At 40.0% G+C, this 27465-nt stretch overlaps 1 protein-coding gene across 7 annotated transcripts in view; it reads right to left on the bottom strand.

Moving 5' to 3' along the window:
- The window catches only part of MAST2 (microtubule associated serine/threonine kinase 2), a 2532505-nt gene that overhangs the window by 21012 nt on the left and 2484028 nt on the right, over positions 1 to 27465 (bottom strand). For all 7 annotated transcript variants that reach the window (XM_044085935.1, XM_044085937.1, XM_044085936.1 and 4 more), the window contains one exon: positions 18951 to 19138. In XM_044085935.1, coding sequence (XP_043941870.1) covers positions 18951 to 19138 — 188 coding nt within the window. The remainder of the gene's footprint in view (positions 1 to 18950; positions 19139 to 27465) is intronic.

The following is a 27465-nucleotide window of genomic DNA, read 5'->3' as shown; positions in this document are numbered from 1 at the left end:
CCAGTACCTTTCTGCCTGGGATGACATGGTCGACAGGCCTCGATGATTGGCCAGAGATGGCCTCCACCTGTCACCACTGCCCTTCCAGATCCTGGCCAAGGCTCTCACTTCCACACTGTGCCTTTTTTTAGGCAATGTCCCAAAGACAAATCTTCCAAAATAAAAGATCTCTCAAAAAGCAAATTGAAGGTCATGCTGTTTAAAACTAGGAGCCTTAACCTGAAAATGCACTCACTGGAGGCTCTCCTTGCACATGAAGATGCCAATGTCTGTGCAGGCACAGAAACTTGGTTCAAGACTGTGGAGAGCACTCTTGCCTTACCAGGCTATACCTCATTCCACACATTCCGACCCCAAAATGAGGTTGGGAAGATTAAAGGTGGTTGAGTCTCCTTCTTGAATCTTCATTAAGAACAGTTAATCTTCATTAAGAATCTTAATCTTGAATCTTCATTAAGGACAGGGACACCTCTAGACTGGTTTGCCAGCATGACGCACTGGAACTACTCCAGGTGCAACTGACAGTTGGCAAGACACCTATCCAAATTAAAGCCAGCTATTGACCCCCCCTACATGACTTAGGACACCCACTCCTCTTACCTGGATCTACTTGTCTACATCAAAGATAACCCCTAACACCCTGATCCTTTGTGACTTCAACTACCTCACCACAGACTGGGTGAAGTATTCCTGCACTAATGCACTCACTCAACAATTCATTGACTTCATCAATTCTAATGCAGTAGACCAGCTCATCTCATCCCCCACAAGGGGAGATAACATTCTGGACATGGTTCTCACCAACATAGGTGACCGCTGCACCACTCCCACAGTATTTTCTTCTCTGGTGAGATCAGATCATCGGACTGTCTCATTCAAAGTTCCTAAGGGAGGGTATCTGTAACTTCACACCACCAACCCCCTCAGAGGATGCAGACAACTATGCTGAACAGTACGCCAAAGCAGTACACAAGCACCTGTACAACTGCATTGGCTCAGCCATACCCAACAGAAATAAAAACCTGCTCCTCAAAGAAACACAAATCTGTTTGGTGAACATCCTCTATAAACAGGCTTTAAAAAAGGAAGAAACTGTTGTCCAAGGGTAAAAAGGAACACATTCCAAACTGGAAAAACTTCCTCCTTAGCCTCAACAAGCAAATTAGATGACTAGTGAAAGCCACCAAAGCCAATTATGAATAAAAACTAGCTTCCGAAACAAAGGGAAACCACAAAGCTTTCTTCAGTTATGTCAGGAACCTCCATGGCAAAGCCCAGGTTTGTTCCGAATTAGTACTTAACAGTATCACTTACACCAATACTGTTGACTTAGCCAACCTGCTAGCAGATGGGTTCAGCGTAAGCTTCACCCCCCCCCCCTCGTCCTGCCCCAAAGGCCCTTTTGACATCCCTGATACTTGTCCCACACCTCACATCTCCATAGATCAAGTGCTAAAGGCCCTATCCAAGGCAAAGATCACAGCTTCCATGGGACGTGATAGTATCCCAGACTGTAGTCTGCACCATCTCCATCAAGAACTGGCTTCGCCACTGAGCATCACACACCACTACAGCCTAAGTACAGGCTTCATTCCAGCAGAGTGGAGAACTGCCATTGTCATCCCTTGCACAAAGGCAGTGCCACTACTGACTTGGGAAACTATTGCCCCATTAGCTTGCCAAGTCTGATGTATAAAGCCATGGAGTGTATTATTATGAATCTCATAAACAAGGAAATAGGCAATCTCCAAGCACTTGACCCCACCCAGTTCGGATTTGTTAATGGCAGATCTTGCCTGTTGAACCGGGTTGATTTCTTTGAGACTGTTACCAAGGCCCTGGAAGAGGGAAAGTCAGTGCATACAGCTTACCTTGACTTGGCCAAGGCCTTTAACACAATCCCCCACTTCGGCATCATCGAAAAGCTAACACAACTTGGCGCAAATCCCTATCTCATCAGGTGGTTCCCATTCAGAAGCCTGAAACATCATAAGCCTGAAAATCAAAATCCTGAAACCAAAAGCCTGAAAATTCAGAATCCTGAAAACTCAAAATCCTGAAAGCCCAAAATCCTGAAAGACCAAAATCCTGAAACTCAAAATCCTGAAAACACAAAATAGACATACTGATGTCATTGTGGCTTTGCTATTGTTATCCCTGTGGTGTTAGGTCATGCGTTGGGGTCAGGTAAGTGTGCGGTTGGTTTTATTTTAGGGTTAGGGGTGGTTTAAGTGAGTTAGGGTTAGGCGAGGTTAGGCATGTATGCAATAGTGACAAATATTGGGGTTAGGGGCAGTTTAAGTGAGTTAGGGTTAGGGCACGGGTCAGGTGAGTGTGCGATAGTGACGGACCTTAGGGTTAGGGTTAGGGTCAGGGTCAGTTGGTAGATATTAGTGTCTTTATAGTGACATATTAGCATTATTTGTGTTTTCAGGATTTTGAGTTTCAGGATTTTGGTCTTTCAGGATTTTGGGCTTTCAGGATTTTGAGTTTTCAGGATTCTGAATTTTCAGGCTTTTGGTTTCAGGATTTTGATTTTCAGGCTTATGATGTTTCAGGCTTCTGAATGGGAACCCATCAGGTGGGTGGCCAACTGGCCCACCAACAGGACCCTCAAAGTCAAAACAGGCAACTCCACCTCTGATAGCAAACCTGTCACTAGTAGAGTTCCTTAGGGATCTGTCCTGGAACCCCTACTGTTTGCCATCTACTTCTCAGAGGTCCAGGCAAAGATAAAAGGCCTGGGGCTGACCAAGTTTGCAGATTACTGTAAGTTGGGTGCCGTCACTGACTCCCCAAATGATGTTAACATACTGCAAGAGGGTCTCACAGCAGCTAATGACTGGTGTCAAAGTCATGGCCTCAAGCTAATCACAAAAAAATGTATCATCATACCATTCAGCAAAAACATGGCCCCTACTAATTACCCCTTCAAAGGCAACCCCCTAAGCACACAACCTGTGTTGAGAGATCTGGGCACTCAGGTTGATGATCTCCTCACATTTGACCATCACGTAGTAGCAGTGGTCAGAAAAGCCATTTACTTGGTTCATCTCATAAGTAAAGGGATTGCATCCAGAAAAAAGGAGGTTATTACCTCTCTATACTCCTCCCTCATTAGACCAATAATTGAGTATAAAACCCTGTTTGGTATGTACCTCCCCAAACATTTGCACCAACCTGAAAGGCCACTGAAACATCTCTCAAAGAGAATCCACTGCCTCCAAAACCTGTCCTATGTGGACAGGCTCAAATCACTATCACTCTATTCGGTAACGTACCAATTGCTCAGGGGTGATGTGTCTCACCTACAAGGCAGTCTTGGACCCTACCCTACTACAGATGCTCTATATCCGTAAGTCTAACTCCTCACACATTACCTGATCGAAAGGCCTGAATTGAATATGCAACATGAACAAAACCTGCTGGAGAGAGAGGTTTGTCTCTCAGAGGCTGCCCTGTCTCTGGAATAGACTTCCCATACATGTCAAACAGAGCACCTCGCTGACCCTCTTCAAGCACAAGCTTGATGAGTGGATGGGAAACCACAAATTTGTCCCAGGGGTTCCACCAGTGTCCCTTACTGACAGGGGCGAAAGGTGCTAAGGTTTCTTTTTGGGGATAAACTCTTTGCTAGGCTTGAAAGGGCCCCAGGGCCAATAGCCTAGTAACCTCCTATGATCCTACGATCTTATGAAAATTTCAGGTGAACCATGAACATAGTAAATGATCTGGGTAGAGATTTAATCTGAGTTCAGCATTTTTGACAATACACCCAAGAATACAAACTTCAAAAGTTTTAGGCACATCTACAACGCTTGCTCAAATATATTACTTTTAATTACAGTTTAACAGAGGTCTTCACCACTCATTACAAAACATGTTCTTTAATTTTACTGTACCAGACTCTCAACTTCAATATATACATATATATATATATATATATATATATATATATATATATATATATATATATATATATATATATTTATATATGGGATCCATACAGATCCCTGACCGCACTTTCTGCTGAAGCAGAAATCACCGAACATACATAACAGAAAATGCTGTTCACCGAAGCAGCACTTTCGATTATGTATGCTGGTTGTGCTGGTCGCATTACGGTGTGGTTAAGAGAGAATTCCCTTTTCTTCACTGTAGTGCGACCACGGAGCTAGAATATAAAAGTAGGGGGGTGCCCCCCACATGGGGGGTGCAGGGGAGCTTGCCCCCTTGCATAAAAGAAGATTTATTGTTTTTTGTTTTTTTTTTTGAACAGACTTTAACAAAAGCGCTTTTTCGGTGAAAGCGCTTTCGTTAAAGTGCGTTTGGTTATTGTGGATTTGAACCATTGAACTTTTGTTCAATAGACCTAGATCCATATAGATATAGATATATATATATCATTCATTCATTAATCCCATTTTCCTATTCACGCTTAATCCAACTCAGGGTCACAGGGAGCAAATGCTGTTTCCCCAGTTCTGTTTACATAAGGAATATATCCCTTAGAATTAATAAGATATGATATGATATGAACATACACTGAAGTTAAGTGGGATAAGTTTTGTACAGGCTGTCCTAGTGACTGTGTAATCCTGTGCCTAAACGGTATGCAACTGTGGTTATTTCATGCCCACTTGCTGAAATATGTGCAGATAAAAGGCTTCTGATTAAAGTAACAGCTAGACTCTTGCTCTGCTTTTTTTTGTAACTCAAGAACACCATTTGCCCTGCTTAAACCATATACTGATTGAAATGAATAAACAAGCCAAGAAAGAAGACAACTATGTCAAAAATCATGCATGCTTAACCTGGACTGAAAATAGTCTTGACAGAATAAAAAATGTATTTTATCTAGTTTGCTACTGGTAGTGATAAACAGACACAAATACAAATGCACATTTGCACCTTTAATATATACTACCCACAACATAACAGAACAAAACAAATCTGTGCAACTGTTTTTAACAGCTATTCACAGCAATACTTGTTATCTGTGGCCTGTGCACCTCTTATTACTAGCCTGCCTTAACTGCTTGCAATGCATGAATTCATACCTCTCAATCTCTTAGAGCAAGATCTGGACAAAGCCACAAATAATGGGGGAGACAAAACAAAGGCACAGAAAGAGAGACCCTTTTTAAATACTGCTCTTCCAAACTTAGAATGTTGGCAGATAACAGATTTTGCACAGCATGAATTTTCTGAAGGATAAAGTCTGAATATCAGATGTTATGTCTGCTGCCTGACATTATTTTCTGACTTCAAAGATCTGCCACTACTAGTGATTTGCCAGAAAACTACAATTTTATGAGAAATGGATGAAAAATATGAATCATAATAAATCTGGACATTCTGCGAAAAAAAATCTAGACGATTTTTTTTCTTTTACCCGGAGCAGCCAGAGGAAGTGAAGCCATGACCGAAGATACATTTTCTCATTCTCCACCTGTGCTGTGAGCTTGTGACCTGTCTATTCTGAGTTCGTTAATTTAAACATTTTAAAATAGCTTGCTGCCTGACAGTCATTCTCCACTCCAATCACTGGTTGCTGTGTGCTGCCGCCTGCCTGCTGCTACTTCAAATCTAATTCTTCCACTCACTGTGAATGTGACATGCGAACAAACGGTTTCCATGGACGGTAGTAGAAAGAAAGGTAAATGGAGTACTGTACTACAGACACACTCAAGCCTTCAGACGAATTACAGCAGGCTGGCACTTTGCCACACAAATCTGACATCATTGCACAATCCCCTGGACGTAATGATGTCAGCACCAACCTCAACAAGAAAAAAAAAATCGAAACAAAAGCCCAGGAATTTTGGGAATTAAAGGGGCCACTCGAGAATTTGTGGCACCCCATTATTTTGCCCTTAAAAACGTTAAATACAGAAGAATTCAGTAGGGTTGAGAGGTATGCATTAGGACCACTTTGAATTCAAATTTTCTAGGCTGCTGCTCTCCTCCTGCCTATGCCACAGTGCAATGCAAAAATTCACATTCCCACATCTGTGGCAGATATGCAGAGGACGACCAAAGGACAAAGGCCATAACTAGCATCAAGGGGAATACAGAGAGTTGCAGCATGACTGAGGATGGTGCAACTTCTACTGACTTATTAAGTACATAAGCTTTGCACCTAATGGGATTGATTGATCTTCAGTAATAACTAGGTCAGCATCCCAAAATCTTCCTGATAGAAGATCAGAGATCAATATGCCCTCCAGAACAGTGGCTCCAACATAGGTTCTGGATCTGGAAGTCAAGTCCAATTATAGTGCTTAGAAAAAGCACCTAAGGACCAATTAGAAACAATACAGATAGTATAATCAAAGGCATTCTCGAAAAAGGCTGAAGACACTAAGGCTTACATAAAATGGGCATTAAGAAAAGCAGGCAAAGGTTTGATATGAAAAAAAAAAGTGCAAAGAGGACACCTTAAAAAAGTGGCTTTTAAGGCTTTCTGGACCAAGGTTTTAGGTTTATGAGACAGACTGCTGAGAATCGTTATGGACAGATTTGGTCCCATCCAAGTAGTATCTCACTAGCCTTGAACACATAGGTAAGTGTTCTCACACTCCTCACAGTTAGCATATTCCTGAATACAGTCACAGAAACGAATGGCATTGTTAAGACAAAACTCTGAAGCCACTTTTAACATAAAGAAGGCATTTGTTTGAAGAAAAACACAGACATTACGGAAGATCATTCTGAGGTTCAGCAGAGAGAGGACATTAATCTCTTAAATCCTTTGAGCAGAGGAAATGGCAGCAAAAAACACTGTCTTCCAAAAATGGTCCACAGATGCAAAGGGTTAAACAAGGATTGAGTTAACTTATCCAGTACAAAAATAGAGGTCACATGGTCATACTCTCATGTAATAGAGATGTTAAGAGGGAACTGCTCTTCAAAAAGGTCTCAGAAACTTTCAACAGTGCGAAAGGGGAATCATCCTAGCCTTGAAGAAAATACAAGATAGTAGCTAAGTGAACTTGATTGAAAAGAATTCCACCCTGAATCAAAATGCCAGCAAAACAGTCCAACACAGCCTGGACTGGAAAATGAAAAGGGTTCAATCAGTAGTATTCAGTCCAATAGAAAAATATGTCCACTTGTCCCAATATCATTTCCTTGTATTAGACTTTCTGGAAGAACAGCTAACAAACACAGCCTACTCTGAAAATGAGATACCCAGCATCTACAGGAAATAACAAAACTAAGCCACTAGCCTGAAGCAGTGAACCTGTAGATGGCAGTTACCCAATGGACAGGACAATGTGCTTTTGGTTGGTCTCAGAAAAAAGTGGCTTCTCCAGCAGATGAGATCACACACACAAGGGAAACAGAGCTGTCAAGATTGAAAAGGGGCTATGAGGATGACCTTGGAAAGCCTTGCCTTGTATATAAAAGTCATCTTAGAGAAAATGGAGAAAAATATAAAGGGATCCCATGAGTCGCAGATGGACCAGAGCATCTCTTAGAGGCTTCCTGAGCAACAAAATGAAGAAGAAGAAATTTCAGCACTAGCCACTGGTTAAGGAGGCACACAACTTGGAGTAAGGTTCCCCCCACTTGCAGAAGATTTTCCTCATCTCCAAAGTGCTAATGGACCCACTTGTGTAGCATGTACAAGTATCTGTTCAGTCTGCCTGTCAATAATTTGAACTTTCAATGGATACGAAGGTGGCCAGCAACCATAGCCCTGTCTCGTACTCTAATGGCCTTTTGGCATACTAGACAAGACTGTGTTCCTAGTGTTGTTTGAAATACCACACAACTGATTTATTGTCCATTTGTATAAACAGGACCCCATGAAGCAGGGAATCCTTAAAGGCCTGCAGGGAAAAAGACCCATCCTCAACTCCAGTACACTAACATGAAGCATTAGTTCCTTGGATGACCACAATCATTCATTTCCTCATTTCAATGTTCCATCCTATGGCTACCGCATCTCTGATGACTGTTGCTCAAGCTGGGGAAAGGTGGAAAGGCTGCTTAATGACAGACTGCTGGAATTTAACCACCAAGGCAAGAGATCTCAGAAATGCAAAATAAGCTGCCCTTGTACTGCACTAAATCTGCAACCTCTAAGCATTGGTCAGGGAATCTGACCAAGAAGGCCATGAGGATGGAAACCTCCATAAGACCTAACACTTTTGGATACTAATGAGCCAACAAACTGGTGTTTAGAAGGGCAACAACCTTCAACACTAAGACCTTAAATCTGTCCACGAGAAGCTTCACAAGTAAGGCATCTGGCTCACAGCCTATATAAAATAGTCGATGGAAAGCTGAAACTTGTACTTGGACATATTTGCAGCAAAGGACTGGAACAAACAAAGAGATCAGGGACTTCCTCACTCAAATGAGCTGATCTTGGGAAGGTACAGTGAGAAGTCAGCCATCCAGAAAGGAAGGTGATATTCCTGTAGACTAAAGTGTGCCACAACCCTAATATACCTTGGGAGTTGAGATGAGACCAAACAGAAGGGAACGGAGATGGCAGTGACTGGCTCTGACTATAAACTGCAAGAATCTCTGCAAGCACTCATGAACTTTGACATACAAGCAAGACTCCTGAAGGTATGCAGAACACAGTCTCCTTTTGTGTGACACGAAGGTACTGTTTGGACTCAGCTCATACAAAGGTTTCTTTGGGAACAAAGGATTTTAGGCTATTTAGAAATAAAACTGGCCTGAGGTCCCTGGTCTTGTTTGGCACCAAAAATCACCTGGAGGAAAATCCTGACACACTATATTCTGAAAAGACCTCCTGGATGACTTATTCTTTTAAACAGGTGGAGCATCCCCAGTTTTACTGCTCTTTTCTGATGGAGTGAGATGTCTGCAATGAGGAAGGAGATAAAAGGATCAGAACAAAGGGAATCTCATAACTCTTGGTAATGTCAGAATGACAGTTTTCTCCTACCAGTTGGACATGGACAACATATGCTCAACTGCTTCTAGGGGGGAGCAGCTGAGCAAGTTCTCAGAGATAATGAGGTTCCCCTCCCCTAAAACAGGGTACATTTACCCAGTGATCACTGTAGAATCTGGTTAGCTGTTGAAATCTCTCTGGAAGGAATTCAAAGAGGCAGACAACTTACAACAGGACTGACCATTTCATCTTTAGTGAAATAAAATCTGGTGTTATGCTTTATTGGGTCCAAAGGAAAGAACAATATGGAGAAGAAAAGTTGACATCAATGGCTGTCAAGGTCTATCGCTGCATCTCTATCCTCTCCATATAGGCCTGTACTCTAGGCCAGAAATCTTGGATACATGGAAGAGTATTCGTGAGTGCTGCCTAGGCATTGACAATGAAGTCTGTGAGGTACAGACAGCATACCATCTCAAAGCAATGACCTGGTCTGCTGTCTAAGCAAATCTTTTTACAACATTAAAGGCCATGTGCACAAACCAGGATGGTCACAGTGGAAAGTTTAACTGAATGGGATAAAATGTTTTCTTAGCCTGTCCCTCCAGCAACTGTAACCAGGTGAAAATCATCTTGTAAGTTATAGGCATGTGGCCGAAATAAAGTTCCCTATGTATAAAGGATGAAGACGCATAAACACATTTTTAAGGTATCTGACAGCTTGAGATACCTTGTTGGCTGGATAAATCCAAAAAGGAATAGTCTCTCTGCTGTGCATCAGTTTAATACTCTCTAAAAGGCCACATGAATAAAAAAATCATGTGACTAAAATCACATACCTAAAGAATGTCACATGACTAAAAAGTGAAGTGTTTCAATACAAAATTTTTATATATAAAATAAAGTTAAAAAACATTATTATCTAAAATCATAAAAATCTAGAATCAAACAAATTATAAAATTCAAACTTTTGGATGTCATTCAGTAGAGGCTTTAAAGAAACATACCTATTTAGCCCAGGGAGTAAGTACGTCCTAAAGTGCAAAATCCAGTGAAACTCATTTAATTCAGTCTCATGTACAACATCTCCTCCATGAATTTTATCATATAACACATGTAAAATACAAAATTTAAAACAATGTTGAGGTCCTTTCTCAAGCTGGTGCTTATAAAGGACATTGGTATCTTCCTTTTTACATTCAGACATATGGGCAAATTTCAATCTTAGTCAAATTCTGCTGTGTTACCTGTTGATGTACACTCTCACCCTCACCCAGTGAGTAACCTCTATCAGTAAAATACACAACCACATCATCCAACTGGGCTCTCATCAAGCCATCAGAAGTATTCAACTGAGTAACTTGCATCATCTGACTTTTCACTAGTCCTGTGAAGGTAGGAATTACGTGTAATAGGTTTATAGTACAAGGTGTTACCTAGTGTACCATCAGCTGCCTTAAAGATCGTAACATCCAAAAAATCAATTCTAATCACCAAAACATGCTTCTTAAAACTAAGAAACACAGTTGTATTTGAAATATAATAATAAAATCCTTCAAATTGGTCACTAGAGCACAAAAATACAACTACTTCATTAATATTATTCCTTCATTCTTGACATTATTTAAAATACCCTACCTAACAATAACCCTTCTGGAGAAAATGCTAATTATTCCTCTAATCTCCTTCTAAACAAACAATTCAAAACCAATATGCTAAATTAAAACTTATTATTGTACTTCTTTTACTACTGGGATAAAAAAAACTAATCCTGGACATCCTGTGTCTACACAAAATAACATTTGCTCAAAAACTAACCTACCTATATGCCACAAATTGTTAAATAATGATTCTACATTGTGAGAAGGAATTAAGAACAAGTCTGAACAAGTACATTACTGGATCTCACAAAATAACTTTGACTAAGAAATGTGGCTTACACTTCATACTAACACTTGTAGCCATACTTCCCATAATTCTCACTAACTCATTTTGACAGGCCAGGCACCTGCATGTTCCTGGCTAAAGACTTTACAGAGTACAATATTACAGGCAATTCACCTGCTACCAATAATACACAATCTAACTGGATACTACTTGGCTTTCTACTCTAAAAAAACAAAACAAAAAAAAAAATAATTAATGCTTCTGTAAACAACTTCCAACCTGCCTCCTATTCTGTCAGCCTAGCATAATTGACCCCACCCCCCAAAAAAATATAATATATATATATATATATATATATATACACACACACACACACACACATATATATATATATATATATATATATATATATATATATATATACATATACATACATACTTTTGCTTGGTAATTTCAACATTATTTTTCTTAGCCCACACAGAGATATGGTCTACATAAGCCCAGTAGATGTAATACATGTTCTAAAAACCACGAGATGTCCTTATTACAAACTAGGAGCGAGTCAGTGTCAATGTGGCAAAAAACATGTGTGAACAGGGACACCTTATTAATAATCAGTGTCCTCACAAATATTCAAAATAAATTCTATCCACTAACCTATAAAGCTTCCAAGGGTCAACTTAACTATGCATCCTATTCAAAAAAAAAAAAAAAAAAAGAAAGAAAAAGAAACCATGCCTGGAAAAGATACAGTCTTTAGCAGACTATGTCAAATATACAACACTGCACAACCAAGCCAAAAAGACACCCAAAGATATCACTGTATCAAACAATTATCTACCTTTTGCAAACCTAGACAATTCTGGATGCAGACAAATCAGCTCAATGCTCACTCGCGAACCTAGACAATTCTGGAAGAAGGCAAATCAACTCAATGCTCACTTGAGAACCTAGACAATTCTGGAAGCAGACAAATCAACTCAATGCTCACTCAAACTAGCAGCTCTTCTCTGTCCACCTCTCTAGAACATTTTGCCAAAGAATTCTCCAACTCCCCTCCACCCACAGACACACAATTCTACAACACATTCAAGCCACTGTCAACAAATTTTATCCCAGATGAACAGCTAACCCTTAATACAAAGGAAACTAAACTCACCTTTTCTTGGCAAACCTCACTGACAAATTTCCTCCACTCATGCTGCACTCACATGCAAAAACAACATAAATAAATAACATTGCCCAGGTACATTCCTTTAAGTACTTAACTCTACTGCTCATTCCCTACATTAAGATGTCCTTGAATATAAACAAGATTAAATCTGAGATTAAATGATCTCTTTACAGTAACATTTCTCACTTTCTCATGTCTGAAGGCAATGCAGCCATTGACAAAAACATCCAACTCCAGCTAGAATATAGGATACCACTGCCTACCTAAAAAGAACATCACGTTCCTACATACCCTTTCCAACTAAATTTATCATTCATTTTTCTGTCACTTCAAGCTGAATGCCACTGTACAACTCTAACATGTGCCAAATGGCTACCTGTACATAAATGGCCAAATCTACTTAGTTTAATACACAAAACTCATAACAGTGACATGTCCTATCTCCTGAGCCACAGACGGACTATTAAGCACTAATTAGACCTTTTTCTGCCCTTAACATCTCCGACTGTGCTTTCACCATTATGTGACAAAACCTTGGGATGCACTTTTAACAAACATCCCCACCTCATATATACTCAATAAATTCAGGCAACACAACTGCTTTTCTCTATAAGAGAACTATCTGCTACAGTTATAAGTGACATGCAGTCATACAGTCCTCCTCTGAATCTCTTTCTCCAATTTTTACCGCTATTCACCAATCACCTTCAAATCTCTGTCAGCCTCACTGTCTTTTACTTCACCCCAATTTCCAAGTGCTCCATATTCTATCTTCTCTCCTCCTATAGTTGACCTTGCTGCAAGAAAATAACCTCATCAACTAAATTCTGTATGGAAGGATTTTTCCTCTACATTTGTATAAATCTCATTATATGTTTTGTAATTTAATATCTGCAACATTTATTGTGTAAATTTAATGCATCTGTATGAGGGATACAGATATTCCATTTTTCTGGGAAAAAATATAGGTAAATCCTGAAACTGGTCCAAGTACTGGAAAAACCTAGGCTTTTCACAAGATTTGGCATTTTAGGCAAACTCATCCACTACAACCCGTATTTCTTCTCATATTTCCTTCTTACGATAATGTCAAGTTGTTTTACTAACTGTTTTGTTCCAAGAAACTGTTTAAATTTTGCATATGTGTAACTGCAATAGAAAATTAGTATGAAATAACAGTAAGGACTAGAAATTTAATTCTAAAATCACAGATATAATTCCTGGATTTCATCTCATGAAAACAGAATATCATTTTTTTTTTTTTTTTTGAAAACCATAAATTAGAGTCTTTGATCAGTATTTACTAAACTTTTGTATGTTATGTAAATCGGTCTGTGGCTGAAATGGGTCCTTTTAGATCAGACCCTTATCTTGATTAAAAACAATAAACAAACAAACAGATAAATTATAAAAATTATAGTGACTAGCAGAGAAAGTTGAAACTAAATTCCCAAACAACGGTGGGAACACTGAGAAAAAAAAACAGTTTACACAGAACTAAAGAACTAAAAAAACAGTACAAAAGCTCTGGTTCTAGCAAGGAGGAGACAGAAAGGACAGAGTGTTTTTTTTTTCCTTGGATAAATGGAAATGCATGGAGGGGACAGAGAGAGAGAGAAAAAAACCCCACCAAACTCTGCAAAAAAAAAGGACAAAGAAAGCTAGCTATTCACCGACAGCTGATTTACTCATGGCAGTGAATGAGTGAAAAACAACCCCCCCCCCCCCCAAAAAAAAAAAAATATCCAGCTATCAGAAGAATTAATTAAAGAAGCAAAGCATCATCTGGACACTGATGAGCTATGTCAGGCAACAAAGATTTGGTGAAGGTTGCAATCACTGTGCATCATGGGAAAAGGAGGTGGATAACAGCCAAGTGGGAAAATTTGGAGTACCAAGTTGTGAAACCTATGGGCATTAGTCATACATGTTACTGTAAACATACTAAACATCCCTGCCCAAATTTTTCATTCATGATAGAAATTATTTTGTTGGAACGCTTTTTAAATGTAATTTAAAATTTTTAAACAGGTCTAACAGCCAAGCTAACCACCGTTTGCACTAGTGCACAAGCATGACTGATTGGTTTAAACTACTCATCACTGGCTAGCTTGACTTTCTTTTTGTATACATCATTCTCCGTTATTGTAATTGTATTACACTTTACAAAAAGTTATTTTCCTGCACAGTCAAGGCATACAGTGCATTGGTCCTTATGCCTGTTTTACAGTACAATGGTAACTCTTCAATCATACATGCCATTACTTTTGGTTTCTTTCTCTCATTTCACAGACTTAGAAAGAACATTAGAAAGAGGACTCCACTCCCCTCTTACAAAATCTTTGCTGTTGGCAATAATGATTAATAAAGGGAAGGGGAATTTCTCAAAGCAAACAACCAGGAAATGCATGACCAAACAGTAATGCATGGAGGCAAGCAGTTGTTCAGTAAAGCACAGCCTTCAGTCTAAAGAGATGTTTAATACCAAGTTGTGGAAGGTATCCAAATAATTTTCCATCTGTAGCCTCAACATGAATGGTGGCTGCTGAAGAAAATCTCATCACCGAGTGGTCTATTTCTTGGTTAATGTTCAAGGTCACTCATACGCTGAATGATGGTTTGCCCCTTTAATGGTTACTCTGTTAGTACTCAATGAAGCTGGCAAATGTTGTGACTAGACAGACATTCCCTTCAAGGTCACACTGTACAATCACCTGCAGGGTCTGGCAGACATTACCTTCAAGGTCACACTCTACTATCCCCTACAGGGCCCTGCAGACATTCCCTTCAAGGTCACACTGTGCTATCTCCTGCAGGACCTTGACATGAGCATCTGCAGTATGGGAACAGTTACTCTGACAGTGTTTTGCATTTCTGAAAGGTTGGAAGTATCCCACAGCTGAGGTGGAAGGCCTACTGAAACATTTTCTTTTTGAGGTAGACCTCTACATCTTCTAAGCCACTACAACCAGTCCAAATTATGCTATAAAGGATACCTTAGCAAAACCCAAAATTGTTTTACAAACATAATTTCTGTCATTTTTCTATGATATGATATATGATATGATAGAAGCTGTAATTTGTGGCTGTTTACAGATGCATTGTTAGCAGGTATGTAGTCCAGGTCACAACTAAGGAGCCCAGCTCAATTTCCAAATTCCCCCCAAGCATTTCCTGATTATGTGACTTACGCAGGTTAACACAATAGGCAAACTAAACTTGAGAAAATCAAACACTGAAGTGCAGGAAGCGGCTTATTAACAGTTCATAGCCTGGCAGACAAACTACATGATGGTGAAAGGCCATCAAGATTGAAACTTGTACCCTGTAGCTGTGAGGAAGAGATTTTAAACCAAAAACATGCAGCACTGCAAACTCTATTTACTTGCTATGTCTGGACCCCAACAGCCTTTCATAGGTCAGACTTGAACCAATATCACTGCAGCCACAACACAAAGTACTGAACATTGCCATCTTGGTACCTAGCTTGAACTTTCACTACCAAAACCTGCAGTAAAGTGAGCTGAGAGATGATGCCAACAACCTTAAGCTGCATATGATGGGAAGAGTCCTAAAGGAAGGCAACTATTAATGGGAATTGCAGTACAATATAGTTCAGGACATCAACACTCAATACACTGAAGCTTGTTTAGTCATGCCTTACAGACTGAATGGGTAGCGCACTGAATATTTTCATGTAGCAGTAAAGCTCAAACTTAGTCCATACAGGGTGGGCTACCTCCTGCACTCCCTAACATAACTGCAGTCACAAAACCTTGGGGTCTGTAATGCTAGTCTTGCTGGTTTGCTCATTCAGTCTGTCAGGTTCAAAAACATGGCTTTGATGCATGACATGTTGACAAAGTGAGTGACACCCTGCCAGAATCACTGTCTTGGTACCAGGTGCTATCCATGGTTCGTGACAAGCTTTGCAGGGGAGTGTGATTAAAGTGTTGAGCTACAGGTGAAGGGTAAGCTACTGAGAACAGCTCTGAGTATGTGTGATTACAGTGAGCGCATCAGCTCTGAGTATGTGTGGTTACAGTGAGCGCATCAGCTCTGAGTATGTGTGGTTACAGTGAGCTCATCAGCTCTGAGTATGTGTGGTTACAGTGAGCCCATCAGCTCTGAGTATGTGTGGTTACAGTGAGCTTATCAGCTCTGAGTATGTGTGGTTACAGTGAGCTCATCAGCTCTGAGTATGTGTGGTTACAGTGAGCTCATCAGCTCTGAGTATGTGTGGTTACAGTGAGCTCATCAGCTCTGAGTATGTGTGGTTACAGTGAGCTCATCAGCTCTGAGTATGTGTGGTTACAGTAAGTTCATCAGCTCTGAGTATGTGTGGTTACAGTGAGCTCATCAGCTCTGAGTATGTGTGGTTACAGTGAGCGCATCAGCTCTGAGTATGTGTGGTTACAGTGAGCTCATCAGCTCTGAGTATGTGTGGTTACAGTGAGCTCATCAGCTCTGAGTATGTGTGGTTACAGTGAGCGCATCAGCTCTGAGTATGTGTGGTTACAGTGAGCTCATGCAGGGACCACAACACAGACCCATCTTTATAGCATTTCCTTCATTTCATTTGATGCTACCAAGATGGCAGTCCTTTCTTCTCATGTCTTGTGTCTGCAAAGTTTTTCCTACTGCAGCTTCTTTTAACAGTCTGTTTCTCCAAATGGCTGCAAAATGTCATGCAATGGTAATAATCTGAAGACTGAACATTCCTTGAAATTCATACTCCCTTCTGGTGACGTCCTGCTTTGAAAATGTTTATACACAGTAAAAATTACACACTTCATGCTTTTTCAATAGCATGTAAAATTGAAGGACTGTCATTTTTAGCAATGCAAAAATGAGTGAAACATTAGCCAAACTCCAGTCCTTGATATGAAGGTCTTGCAGTGGCAGGAAAGAAGTAGGGCTGGACGTCAATGCCCTCTTCATATCACACTTATGCTGCTGATGTGGAATCTGATGGCACTATTTACTTCCCCATTCAGCAATGAGAACTGCTGTGGAAGAATGTACACAATGAAGATCGCTAATATCTTCTAACTGTGGGAAGTTCAAATAGTAAAGATCTTCTGAGTGGGTTACATAAAAAGAATATAAATACTAAACTCATCAAATATTAGTTATGGTTACAAGGCATGTACAAATGGCACAAACACGCAAAAAAGGCCCAAGTGGAACACAGGAACTTTGTGGCTTAACATTGATTATAAGAGCTTCATTTGGCATTATAATGCTACTAAACGAAATACAAAGACTAAGATAAGCATTTACAAAATATGGAATAATTGCAAATAAAAGTGTTTGGAACAGAAAAAATGTACAGAGGCATTAATTTTTCAGCTACAGCAATGGTAAATATTAAGATCAGAATGTACAAATATAAATGAATGGGAGTGCAAAGGCACATGCATGCAAATTACAAGCATATCTGGTTACATAAAAATAAACCTTTATTTTACAATAATACTTTTAATTCTTTTACTTCATTTTGTCACCTACCAGTACAAAACATGAAAGCAGAAAGGACTCAGTTTAACATCTAAACTGAAGGATGACATCCCATTAGTAAAAGGACCTGGCCTCTGTTTTAGGGTAAAAATGCAACTAACATTATTCAAGTCCAGAAACAAATGTACTACTACATGTGCTACATTGACACCCAGCAAGATAACAAGATATATAGCAAAATGATCGGCAGCAGCAGATGACAATTTCACTGTACACTGTACAGAATATAACACCCACACAGGAATAATACTGTTCATTTCTAGAAAATAATATCTCAGAATTAGAAAACTCATGACATTGGACTCTGTCTGCAGGAACTGATGTGCATAAGTAACATATAGATAAAGAATGAATATGTCTGAAGCCTCCAAATTCCCAAGCAAGGTGGCATGAGAGAAAGTGACAACAGATGATAATGGGTCCCTGAATGCCAGAAATTCCCAAAAAAGTGGCATGGAAGGAAGGGACAACAGATGACACTGGGTCCCCGAACCCCACAAATTCCCAAACACAGTGGCATGGGAGGAAGTGACAACAGACAATAGTGAGTTCCTGAACCCAACAAATTCCCAAACAAGGTGGCATGAAAAGACGTGACAACAGACGACATTGGGTCCCTAAACTCCACCAAATCCCAAACAAGGTAGCATGAGAGGAAGTGACAATAGATGACAGTGGGTCCCTGAACCCACAAATTCCCAAATAAGGCGGTATGGGAGGAAGTGACAACAGATGAAACTGGGTCCTTGAATCCACAAATTACCAAGCAAGTTGGCATGGGAGGAAGTGACAACAGAGGATATCGGGTCCTTGTTGCATTTCTCTGACAACAACGAAGGACAAACTTTAGACTTCGACCACATATGGAACACCACACATGGAACAGACACAGTACTCTTAGCAGAGGAAAAGGCATCTGAAAGACAGGCAGGGTGTAGCAAAACATGTATTTTACATATTTATTGGCAAATTCAATGAATCTGTGTAATGTTCCCCACTTCAGAGGCACCTCTTAGCACAACTAAGTAGAGAAATTGTCAATACCTATATGCAGAACTCTGTGTTCATTATTAACTAATTCCCACACAACTGCACATTATTGTGAAAAATTATAAATTTCAAGAGATACAGCCAAAGCTTAAACCTGACTGTTATCAACCAAAAGACATACTATCCGTAAACCTGGGGAGTACAGTCTATGCAACTGCCATTTTATTCACACTTCTAATTCCTTGAAAACATCTTATACTTTTAGTGAGGATTAAACTAGATAAAAGATTTTGCAAAACCAAAGGGGTACTCCAGTATTTGGAAGTTGCAGAGCATGGCCCATCTGTATGGTTCACTACATCTTAAGCAGCGAGGAAGCATTTGTAGCTGAACAAGTATAATCCAGCTGATATCTTATTAACAGGGTGCCACACTGCAGAGAATACACTATGCAACAGTTTATGAATACACCTACCAAATGTACCAACAGCTGATTACCTGAATGTGCTGAGTCAGGGGTAGATCTGTAGCCTTGAGTCGGAGAGCGTGGGGAAAGATTGTGAGTTGGTGAGCCAGGGACGCTTTCACCAGATGAGAGAGAACGGTTTAAAGAAGACAAACTCCGGCTGGTATGTAGCAAGGATGCTTGTTTTGTGATTTTCCTGAAGAGTGAATTCTTCTTCTTACTGTAATTAGAAAAAAAGTTTAGAAGATTATTTAAAACACAGATATAAGACTACTATGTAGTAATCATGCCAACAGATTGCCATATGAAACAACTAAAGGTTACTTAACTATTTTCTGTACCAACTAAACATTCAAGCTGACTACCATAACCGAGTTACTACTGACATTATTTGGTGACAAAATTCACTTGCACAGGAACTGTATTCCACAACATTTTTTTATTTTTATTACTATTACTATTACAGTGATTATTTTTTTGATATTCAGCATGTATGGTTGACACAGTATTTATCATTTTTGTTAGTTTGGTTTGTTTGCTGATTCTTTAACTGGAAATGACTTGCTGAAGCTACCATTAGCAGTTGTAGCATCTGTTTTTTTGTTCCATCAGGCTTAAGATATCAAATGAAGCTAACAACGTAGATGTTAACAGTACCTTGAATGATAAAATTCAGGGCTGTGGCCAAGAAAAAATATTAAGACTTATTACAGATGACTACAAACCCTTAAATTTATATTTTAGGTATGCAGTAGCTTGGGCCCCTCCTGATTAATTTTGTTAAAAGTATTAATGATCCAGAATACAAGTTGAAAATACCTAACAAGATTGCACTGGTAAAATAATTTGCCTTGAAGCCCACTGGGCCATAAAAAGAATTCTAAGAGTGCATATCTGAACACACCTTTCAGTGCTCAATGAGATCTGAATTACTGACTGGAGAGAGAAAAAACAAAAACAAATAATGTGCTATGAATACATTACATGAAACTGGTGTTAAAACAGTCATTTTGAAATGAGCACTACTCTATAATATATTACACTAACTTTTGAAATTCAGAACTGACTACAAGCAATGCTGTTTTATTTTTATAAATGTAAATATGATGACATGTTTGTGTTAGTTAACTATTACACACAGCTTTTAACTTAAAAAAAAAGATAAAATTCACAAGGTATAAAAATATTATGATTAGAATTTAGGTCATCATGGTTTGATAATACAAACAAGAGTTGTGTCTAAAGACCAACCAATAAAGACTAGAGTTTGAACATAAAAGGAGTTATCCCCAGGGCATGAAGCAATTTGAGCACAGACTCCATGTTTTGTACCTGATGTTTAAGAAGAAGGGGCCAGCAAATAGGCAGTCATTTAAGTAAGGGAAACTCTTGGCTCTCTGCAATCTCTGGTGAGCTGAAACTAAAGACGTGCAGATAGTGGAAAAGCTCACTATGATCCACAGGGTATGAAGCAATCTGAGCAAGGACTCCATGTTTCATACCAGATACATTAAAGAAGAGCCAGCAAGGAGCCAGTCATTTTGATAAAGGAAGATCTTGGTACCCTACATTCTATGGTGGTCTGCTGCTAAAAGATACGTACTTAGTGGGCAAACTGAACCAAGACCAAAGGTGAAGTGGTAGTGACTGGCTCTAATCCAAGAAGTGTAGTCACCTTCTGGACTCCTTGGCAGCAGTGGTAGTGACTGGCCCTAATCCAAGAACTGTGGTTAGCTTCTGAACTCCTTGGCAGTCTTGATGGAAGTACACATGTTAGATGTCCAGCAGTACCAACTGTACCATGGCCACAGCAATTTAAACGATGGCATTCAGTATAAGCCAGAGGTCTTTGGTTTTCTTTACCAAAAAAAAAAAAAAAAAAAAGGGATTGCAATAATATCCTAAACTTTTATGGTTGAGCATGACCTCCTGCATGTTTTTGTTTGTTTTGACAAAAGGCTTAATACCGTCTTGCTTATCTCTTCTTTCTGAGGGACTGGGGTGGGCAACAAAGGGGACAACAATCTATGGATGTGACTATCTTCAACCACATATCCCGTATTTCCCCCCAAGTGAACACAGAAAGAAAAATGATTCATTAATTGCCTCCAGACTGGGACAGACAAGCTGCATACATCTCAACTGTCCAGATTTTTGCCTCATATATTGGTCTGTTCCATATAAAATTTGTGGTTTTCTGGCAAATGAAATCACTGAATAATGACATTTATTTGAGTTTCAGACTTCATATACCTCAAAAAATAGATACTAACATAAATCCTGTTATTCTAGCAAATTTCAAAGTTTATAACAGCAATATTTATAATCTGTCCCTATTTTTGGGCCGTTACTTAAGCTTTGTCTAGATTTCTTGCACTAAGAGGATGAGAGGTATGGCAAGCTCTCAGGACTAATGCTGTATGCCCATCCCCTAACAGTACTTACGGTTTAATCTGCTACAATGGAAAGTCAGTTTCACAACATTTCTCCAACCAACCTGACTGACACGGGCATCCCGAGGCAATGCAGTAATTACCTCATGTATACTAACAACCATTTGCTCCTACAGTAAACAAATACAGTACTTGAGAAATGTAACTATACTATGAAACAGGAATCAATCCTCTCACATAACAATAAACAAGACATCAAATAGGTCGTCAAGCACACACACCTCTCCTCTCACACAACATAGTCACATAAACCCACATAGGCGGAGGTACTCACTAAGAGCCTACTAAAAGGTGAGAGACCTCCAAAGCACAAAAAACTCACACATACTAGAGCATGACCAAAATCTACTACACATAACACATATACCAGTGTTTCAGAGACTAAATTCCTTAAGGCAGAACACCTAAAAACCAAATGCCCTGGCCATAGGAGATTTCCTAGTGAGACACACAGATGTCCCCCTCACCAGGCTAGACAAGGAGAAGACAATGATCAGCTGCCCGTCAGGTGCCAGGATCCATCAAAACACGCACACACTCAAGTCACTCAACACCAATCACCGTTATGACTCTGTCATAGTACACGTTGGGGTGAATGACTTGAGACATTCCTCCCTGGATTATATGAAGAGAGACATGACTGAACTCTCAGATTGTGTGTCCCAAGCAGGTATGTTCCTAGCCCTATGCATTCTACCTTCGCCCAGGATGATGCCACAATATAAACAGTAAATTATTGATTTCAACAATTGGCTTAGCTTCTGGTGCCAATCCAGGGGGATCCAATATCTGTCAACCTGGGAAGACATGGTCGACAGACCACACTGCTTTGCTAGAGATGGTCTGCACCTGTCTCTTCTAGACTTTTGAATACAGGCAAGTATGCTTACCTCCCTCATAGTGCCATTTTTAGGCAATACCAAAACAACAAAACTTCCTACATAAAAAAATCCACTACAGACAAACTCAAGGTTATGCTGCTTAATGCTTTAAATCTAAATAGGAAACTGCACTCCCTGGAAGCTCTCTTCACCTTGGAAGATGCTGACATCAGTGCAGTCACCAAGACTTGGTTCAAGACCGCAGAGAGCACCCCGGCCGTGCAAGGCTACAATGCCTTCTACACGTTCAGACCTCAAAATGAGCGTGAAAGAAGCAAAGGTGGAAGTGTATCCATTTTCATTAAACCCAAATACACCTCAAGACCGGTTAAACAGTACGACTCACTTGAGCTACTCCAGGTCCAAATAAACAAATAAAACACCCCACAACATCATTGCTAGCTACAGGTCCCCCACCGTGAACCATCACCCTAAGGTTCCTGGACTCTCTTAATACAAATGCTCTGGAACAGTTAGTCTGCAACCCCACAAGGGGCTCAAATGTTCTGGACTTAGTACTCACCAATATGGGAGGTCCCACAATCCCATTTGTTCTGCCCTCCCCTAGTAAGGTCAGACCATAAATCTGTCTTGTTCAAAGTACCGACCAGACCTAACACCTCCACAGGAGCAATAAAAATGAGAAACTTCTCCAAAACAAAATTCTAGCCTACTAAGCAATAGTTTGAAAAGTTTCAGCCCCCCCCCCCCCCCCCCGCTAACACAGCCAAAAATGACTCCTATGCAGAGGGGTACACAAACGCTCTGTATAACCACTTAAACAACTGTACTGACTCTGCTGTATCTGAAAGGATCAAAACCAAGTTCTCCTGTAAAAACAAGCTACCTGGTGGACCTCATGTATAAATAGGTTATATAACAAAAAGAATAAACTGATATCCAAGAACAAGAGGGAATTTAGTCAAAAGAATACCCTCCACAGCTTGAACAAGCAAACCAGATATTCAGGTAAAGTCCTCAAAGCTAGTTATGAGGCTAAATTATCTTCCCTATCTAAAGACAATCATAACGTATTCTTTAGCTATGTCCAAAATCTAAGTGTCAAACTCATAGTGGATGGTACCAGTCACACTGACCCTGAGGAACTTGCTAACCTGTTAGTTACAGATTTGGTGCAAACTTCACCCCCCCCCCCACCCCATCCCCACTAGACATACCTCAAAACATACCTAAACACTGTCATCTTTCCAGTATCTCCAATGAGCAGGTCATATATACGGTCTCCAAGGCCAAAATCGCGGCCTCTGTGGACCCAGATAGCATCCCAGGCTGCTTACTAAACAACCTAAAACATGATCTAGTGGATCCACTTGGCACTCTCTTTAACCACAGCCTGAGCACTGGCTTTGTTCCAGCAGAGTGGAGAAAAGCAACTTTAATCCTCTTCTGCAAAGAGGGTCCTTCAACTGAGCCTGGGAACTACAGACCCATAAGCCTAACCAGCCTTATCTGCAAGGCCATGGAAAGAATCATCATGGACCTTATCAACAAGGACATAGACAAGCTTCAAACTCTCGACCCAACCCAGTTTGGCTTAGTTAAAGGTAGATCATGCTTACTAAATCTGGTGGACTTCTTCAAGAATGTCATCAAAGCCCTGGACGATGGCAAAGCAGTACATACCACCGATCTTGACTTAGCCAAGACTTTCAACACAATCCCCCACTCAGGTATCATTAAGAAACTCTCCCAGCTGGGGATTAACCCATATGTCACTAGATGGGTAGCCAAATGGCTCACCGACAGAATCCATACTGTCAAAGCTGGGGATTCCACCTCCACCAGTAGAACAGTTACCAGTAGAGTACTACAACATTCTGTGTTGGGCTGTCTACTGTTTGAAATCTATTTCTCGGATGTCCAAACGAAAGTAGATGGCCTGTGTCTTACCAAGTTTGCAGATGACTGCAAACTGGGGGAAGTCATTGAGTCTTCTAAAGATATTAGCATATTACAGGAGGGGTTAACACAGACAAATGATTGGTACTAAATCCCTGGTCTAAAACTAAAGGCAAAAAAGTGCATCACTGTCTCCTATGGGAATGAGGCATTCCCTGCAAATTACTATATATATATATATATATATATATATATATATATATATATATATATATAGCGATTCCGCTAACCCCTATTTTAGACCATTTAATACACAGCCTGGTATGTTGTCCGGTCCCACAGAGGCTGTGTTTTTGGCCTTGGAGAGTGAGGCTATGACCTGCTCTCTGGAGACACCAGGCAGAGGACTAGTGACAGGTATGTTATGGGGTGTGACTGGTGTGAACAGGGGGGTAAAGTTTTCACCAAACCTGTCCACTAGCAGGTGCATGATACCAGTTCACCCATCCTAGCTGAAATGGCGAGGTCTGGATTACAGCATTACTCACAGCTGAAACTGCATTTTGAGAAAAAAGAACAGTAAATATCTATTCTCTAATAGCTTCCTTTCTAACAAATATCTGAAAAACCTTAATATAATTTGAAACATCAGAAACAACTTAAACTCATATGGTTCAAGCAGGTCACAGAGTAGCAGCAACCACAGCAATAGAAGGCTGCCAGAAAGTGGGATTCCACTTAGGCTAGCTTCCAACAGGGTCACAGCCTCAAAGCTAAGCTGCCTTAGCAAACTTCAGAAGGCCTCAGAGTTTGCACAGCCACATAGGTTCATCAAAGGTGACTAGACTAACGGCCTAGAGCCTTGAAAAGCCTAGTCATGTAGTACCTGTGTTCCCTAACTGACCATTGTTAGATGGTTCACTAACTGACATTGTTAGATGGTTTGATTGATTGCAGAGCTAATCCATGATCACCACTGGCTGCCCCTATCCCTGAGGGACACAGGTGCCACCCCAGGGGTGAATTTAGGGTCTCCCATCCAGTTGTCCATTTTGCACTTAAACAGGATCATTAGCACTCTTCAAGAAAAATCTTGATGATTGGATGGAAAATGGGAAATTCACCCCGGGGATCACTTCTGTGGCTCTGCTCGACAGGGGCACAGGAAAATAATTTTCTTGGGTGGCGAAACCAGGGTACATTTTTTGGTTAGGCTTGTATGGGCCCTAGAGCCGATAGCCTAGTACCTACCTATGAACCTATTAGAGCAAATTGTCCTCCAGGACTTAATACTGTGGTTCCGCTAAAACCTATACTTAAGGCCAGAAGGAAAACCATTGGCCACAAATAATAGTCCAAGGAAAAAAGATGAACATAATCAACTTCTGTCCGTAAAAATGACGTCCTTGTACTTCATAGATATGGTACTACTCAAGGGCAGATTTCTTGGGGAAGATCTGCATGTGTCTTAGAGATTTTGCGGTTCATATGCGAGCTTCATTTTAAGTGGAAGCAGGAAATGAATTATGGACTAAAATGTTGACATGCCTCGCTTTTTACTCTACTTGCTTAAAGCGAGTTGATTGGCAAGACAAGGAGGCTTGCTCCTTTATTAAGGATATGATTTGTCCATTGATTCTACAATCAGAATATATGCGATTGGCGGAACGAGTGTTTGTATCCATCTAACTAACGTGTGATTGGCCAGCAATCGATGTATATCACAAATCGGAAAACTGCCTTATTTTAGTGCAGGATTACATTTGCATTAAATTCGAAGTGATACGATAGGCAGAAAGAGAAGGTTTGTCCTTTCATAAAGGTGATGACTGGTTCTTGTTTGTGTCCTTCGATTTGGTGGGAATCAAGACAGAATTTGTTATGTGAAAGCTGAGAGCATTTATGATTGGTTGAATGCAAAATGTCCTTTGCGGTTTATACGTGAGATACACATTGTATGGAAGCAAGGAACATATTATTAACGAAAAGGTTGACATACCTTGCTACATATATTTTAGCCAGTTCAAAATGAGTTGTGAGATCCACTTTATGTGAAGGAAGGAATGTATAGTAAATGAAAAGGCTTATATGCCTCGCTAGGTATCTCACTTGTATAAAATGAATTGATTGGCAGGTTAAGGAGGTTTGTCGCTTTACAAAGTACTGGATTGGTCCATCCGTATTAAAATCAGAAAGTATGGGACTGGTGGAATGAACGTCTATGCTATCTCACGAATGTGTGATTGGCTAGTAACAGCTGCATATTACGCATTGCAAGACTGTCCTGTCTCAATACAGGATTGCACTTGCATTAATCTGGAGTGTTATGATAGGTGAAATGAGAAAGCTTGTTCTTTTATCAGGAGATGATTGGTCTCTTTTTGTGTCTTTTTGATTCAGTGGAAATCACGACTGAATTTATCATGCAAAAGATGAAAATACCCATGATTGGTCAGATGCCTAGTTTTACGATCTGAAGAAGGCATATTGCCAAAAGCGCTTATCGGACTTTGAAGGACTGCATTTTATTATTTTACTTGTTCTCTACCTTGGAATAAATACCATTTCACTTTATTTATACTTTCTTGGAATTTTTGCTGTGGTGAATTACCAAAGGTTTTACTTTCCTTATTATAGCGGCCCCAGCGACAGCGACCTTGCGTGATGCCCATTACATTCCTTATCCACTACAATGTATATATACCGTTTTCCTGTGTAACTAGTTTGAACTACTCTGTTACTGCTTACATTTCGGGCAAAAAACAAATAATGATGTCCCTGATTCTTTGACAGTTGGTTATTACCTATGTTATTAATCAGCACATACGTGTGAACATCTTAGCATAAAAATTTGTACAAAGCCAAAAACTATGATCGAGGACAAAGGTTAAAAATCTGGGATAGCTTTTAAATATTGTTCTTGTAACTTAGAAAGTTGCTAGAATAACAGGTTATGAATCAGCATGAGTTTTTATGAAGTTTGAAACTCAAATGCAGCTTTTCTGTCTGTATGGATTTCTGCTTAAATGTGGCAAATCTATTACACAGAAATCTAAACTAGAAATCCATGTATTTTCCTGTTTATTTTTTTATTATGGACTCGATTAACTTTAATTGAAACTTGAACCATCCAGGCATGTTTAAAAGAACTGTCTGTCATCTACAGCTATTTAATGTTTTTAGTGTCTTAGGGCTGGGGTGGTGCAGCAGTTAGCATTGTAGACTCACAGTAAGAGGTTCTCTGGTTCGATTCTCGTCCGGAGTGCCTTCTGTGCAGAGTCTCCAAGTCCTCCCCATGGTCGAGTGACTGTTAAAGACATGCAGATAGGTGCGTGTGGGTGTTCATTCTTTGA

The sequence above is a fragment of the Protopterus annectens genome, chromosome 10.part0 (assembly GCF_019279795.1).
Source record: "Protopterus annectens isolate FY-2018-M chromosome 10.part0, PAN1.0, whole genome shotgun sequence".
NCBI classification, from domain to species: domain Eukaryota; kingdom Metazoa; phylum Chordata; order Ceratodontiformes; family Protopteridae; genus Protopterus; species Protopterus annectens.
The sequence above is the reverse complement of the archived record's forward strand: the minus strand, read 5'-3'. Positions and strand labels throughout refer to the sequence as shown.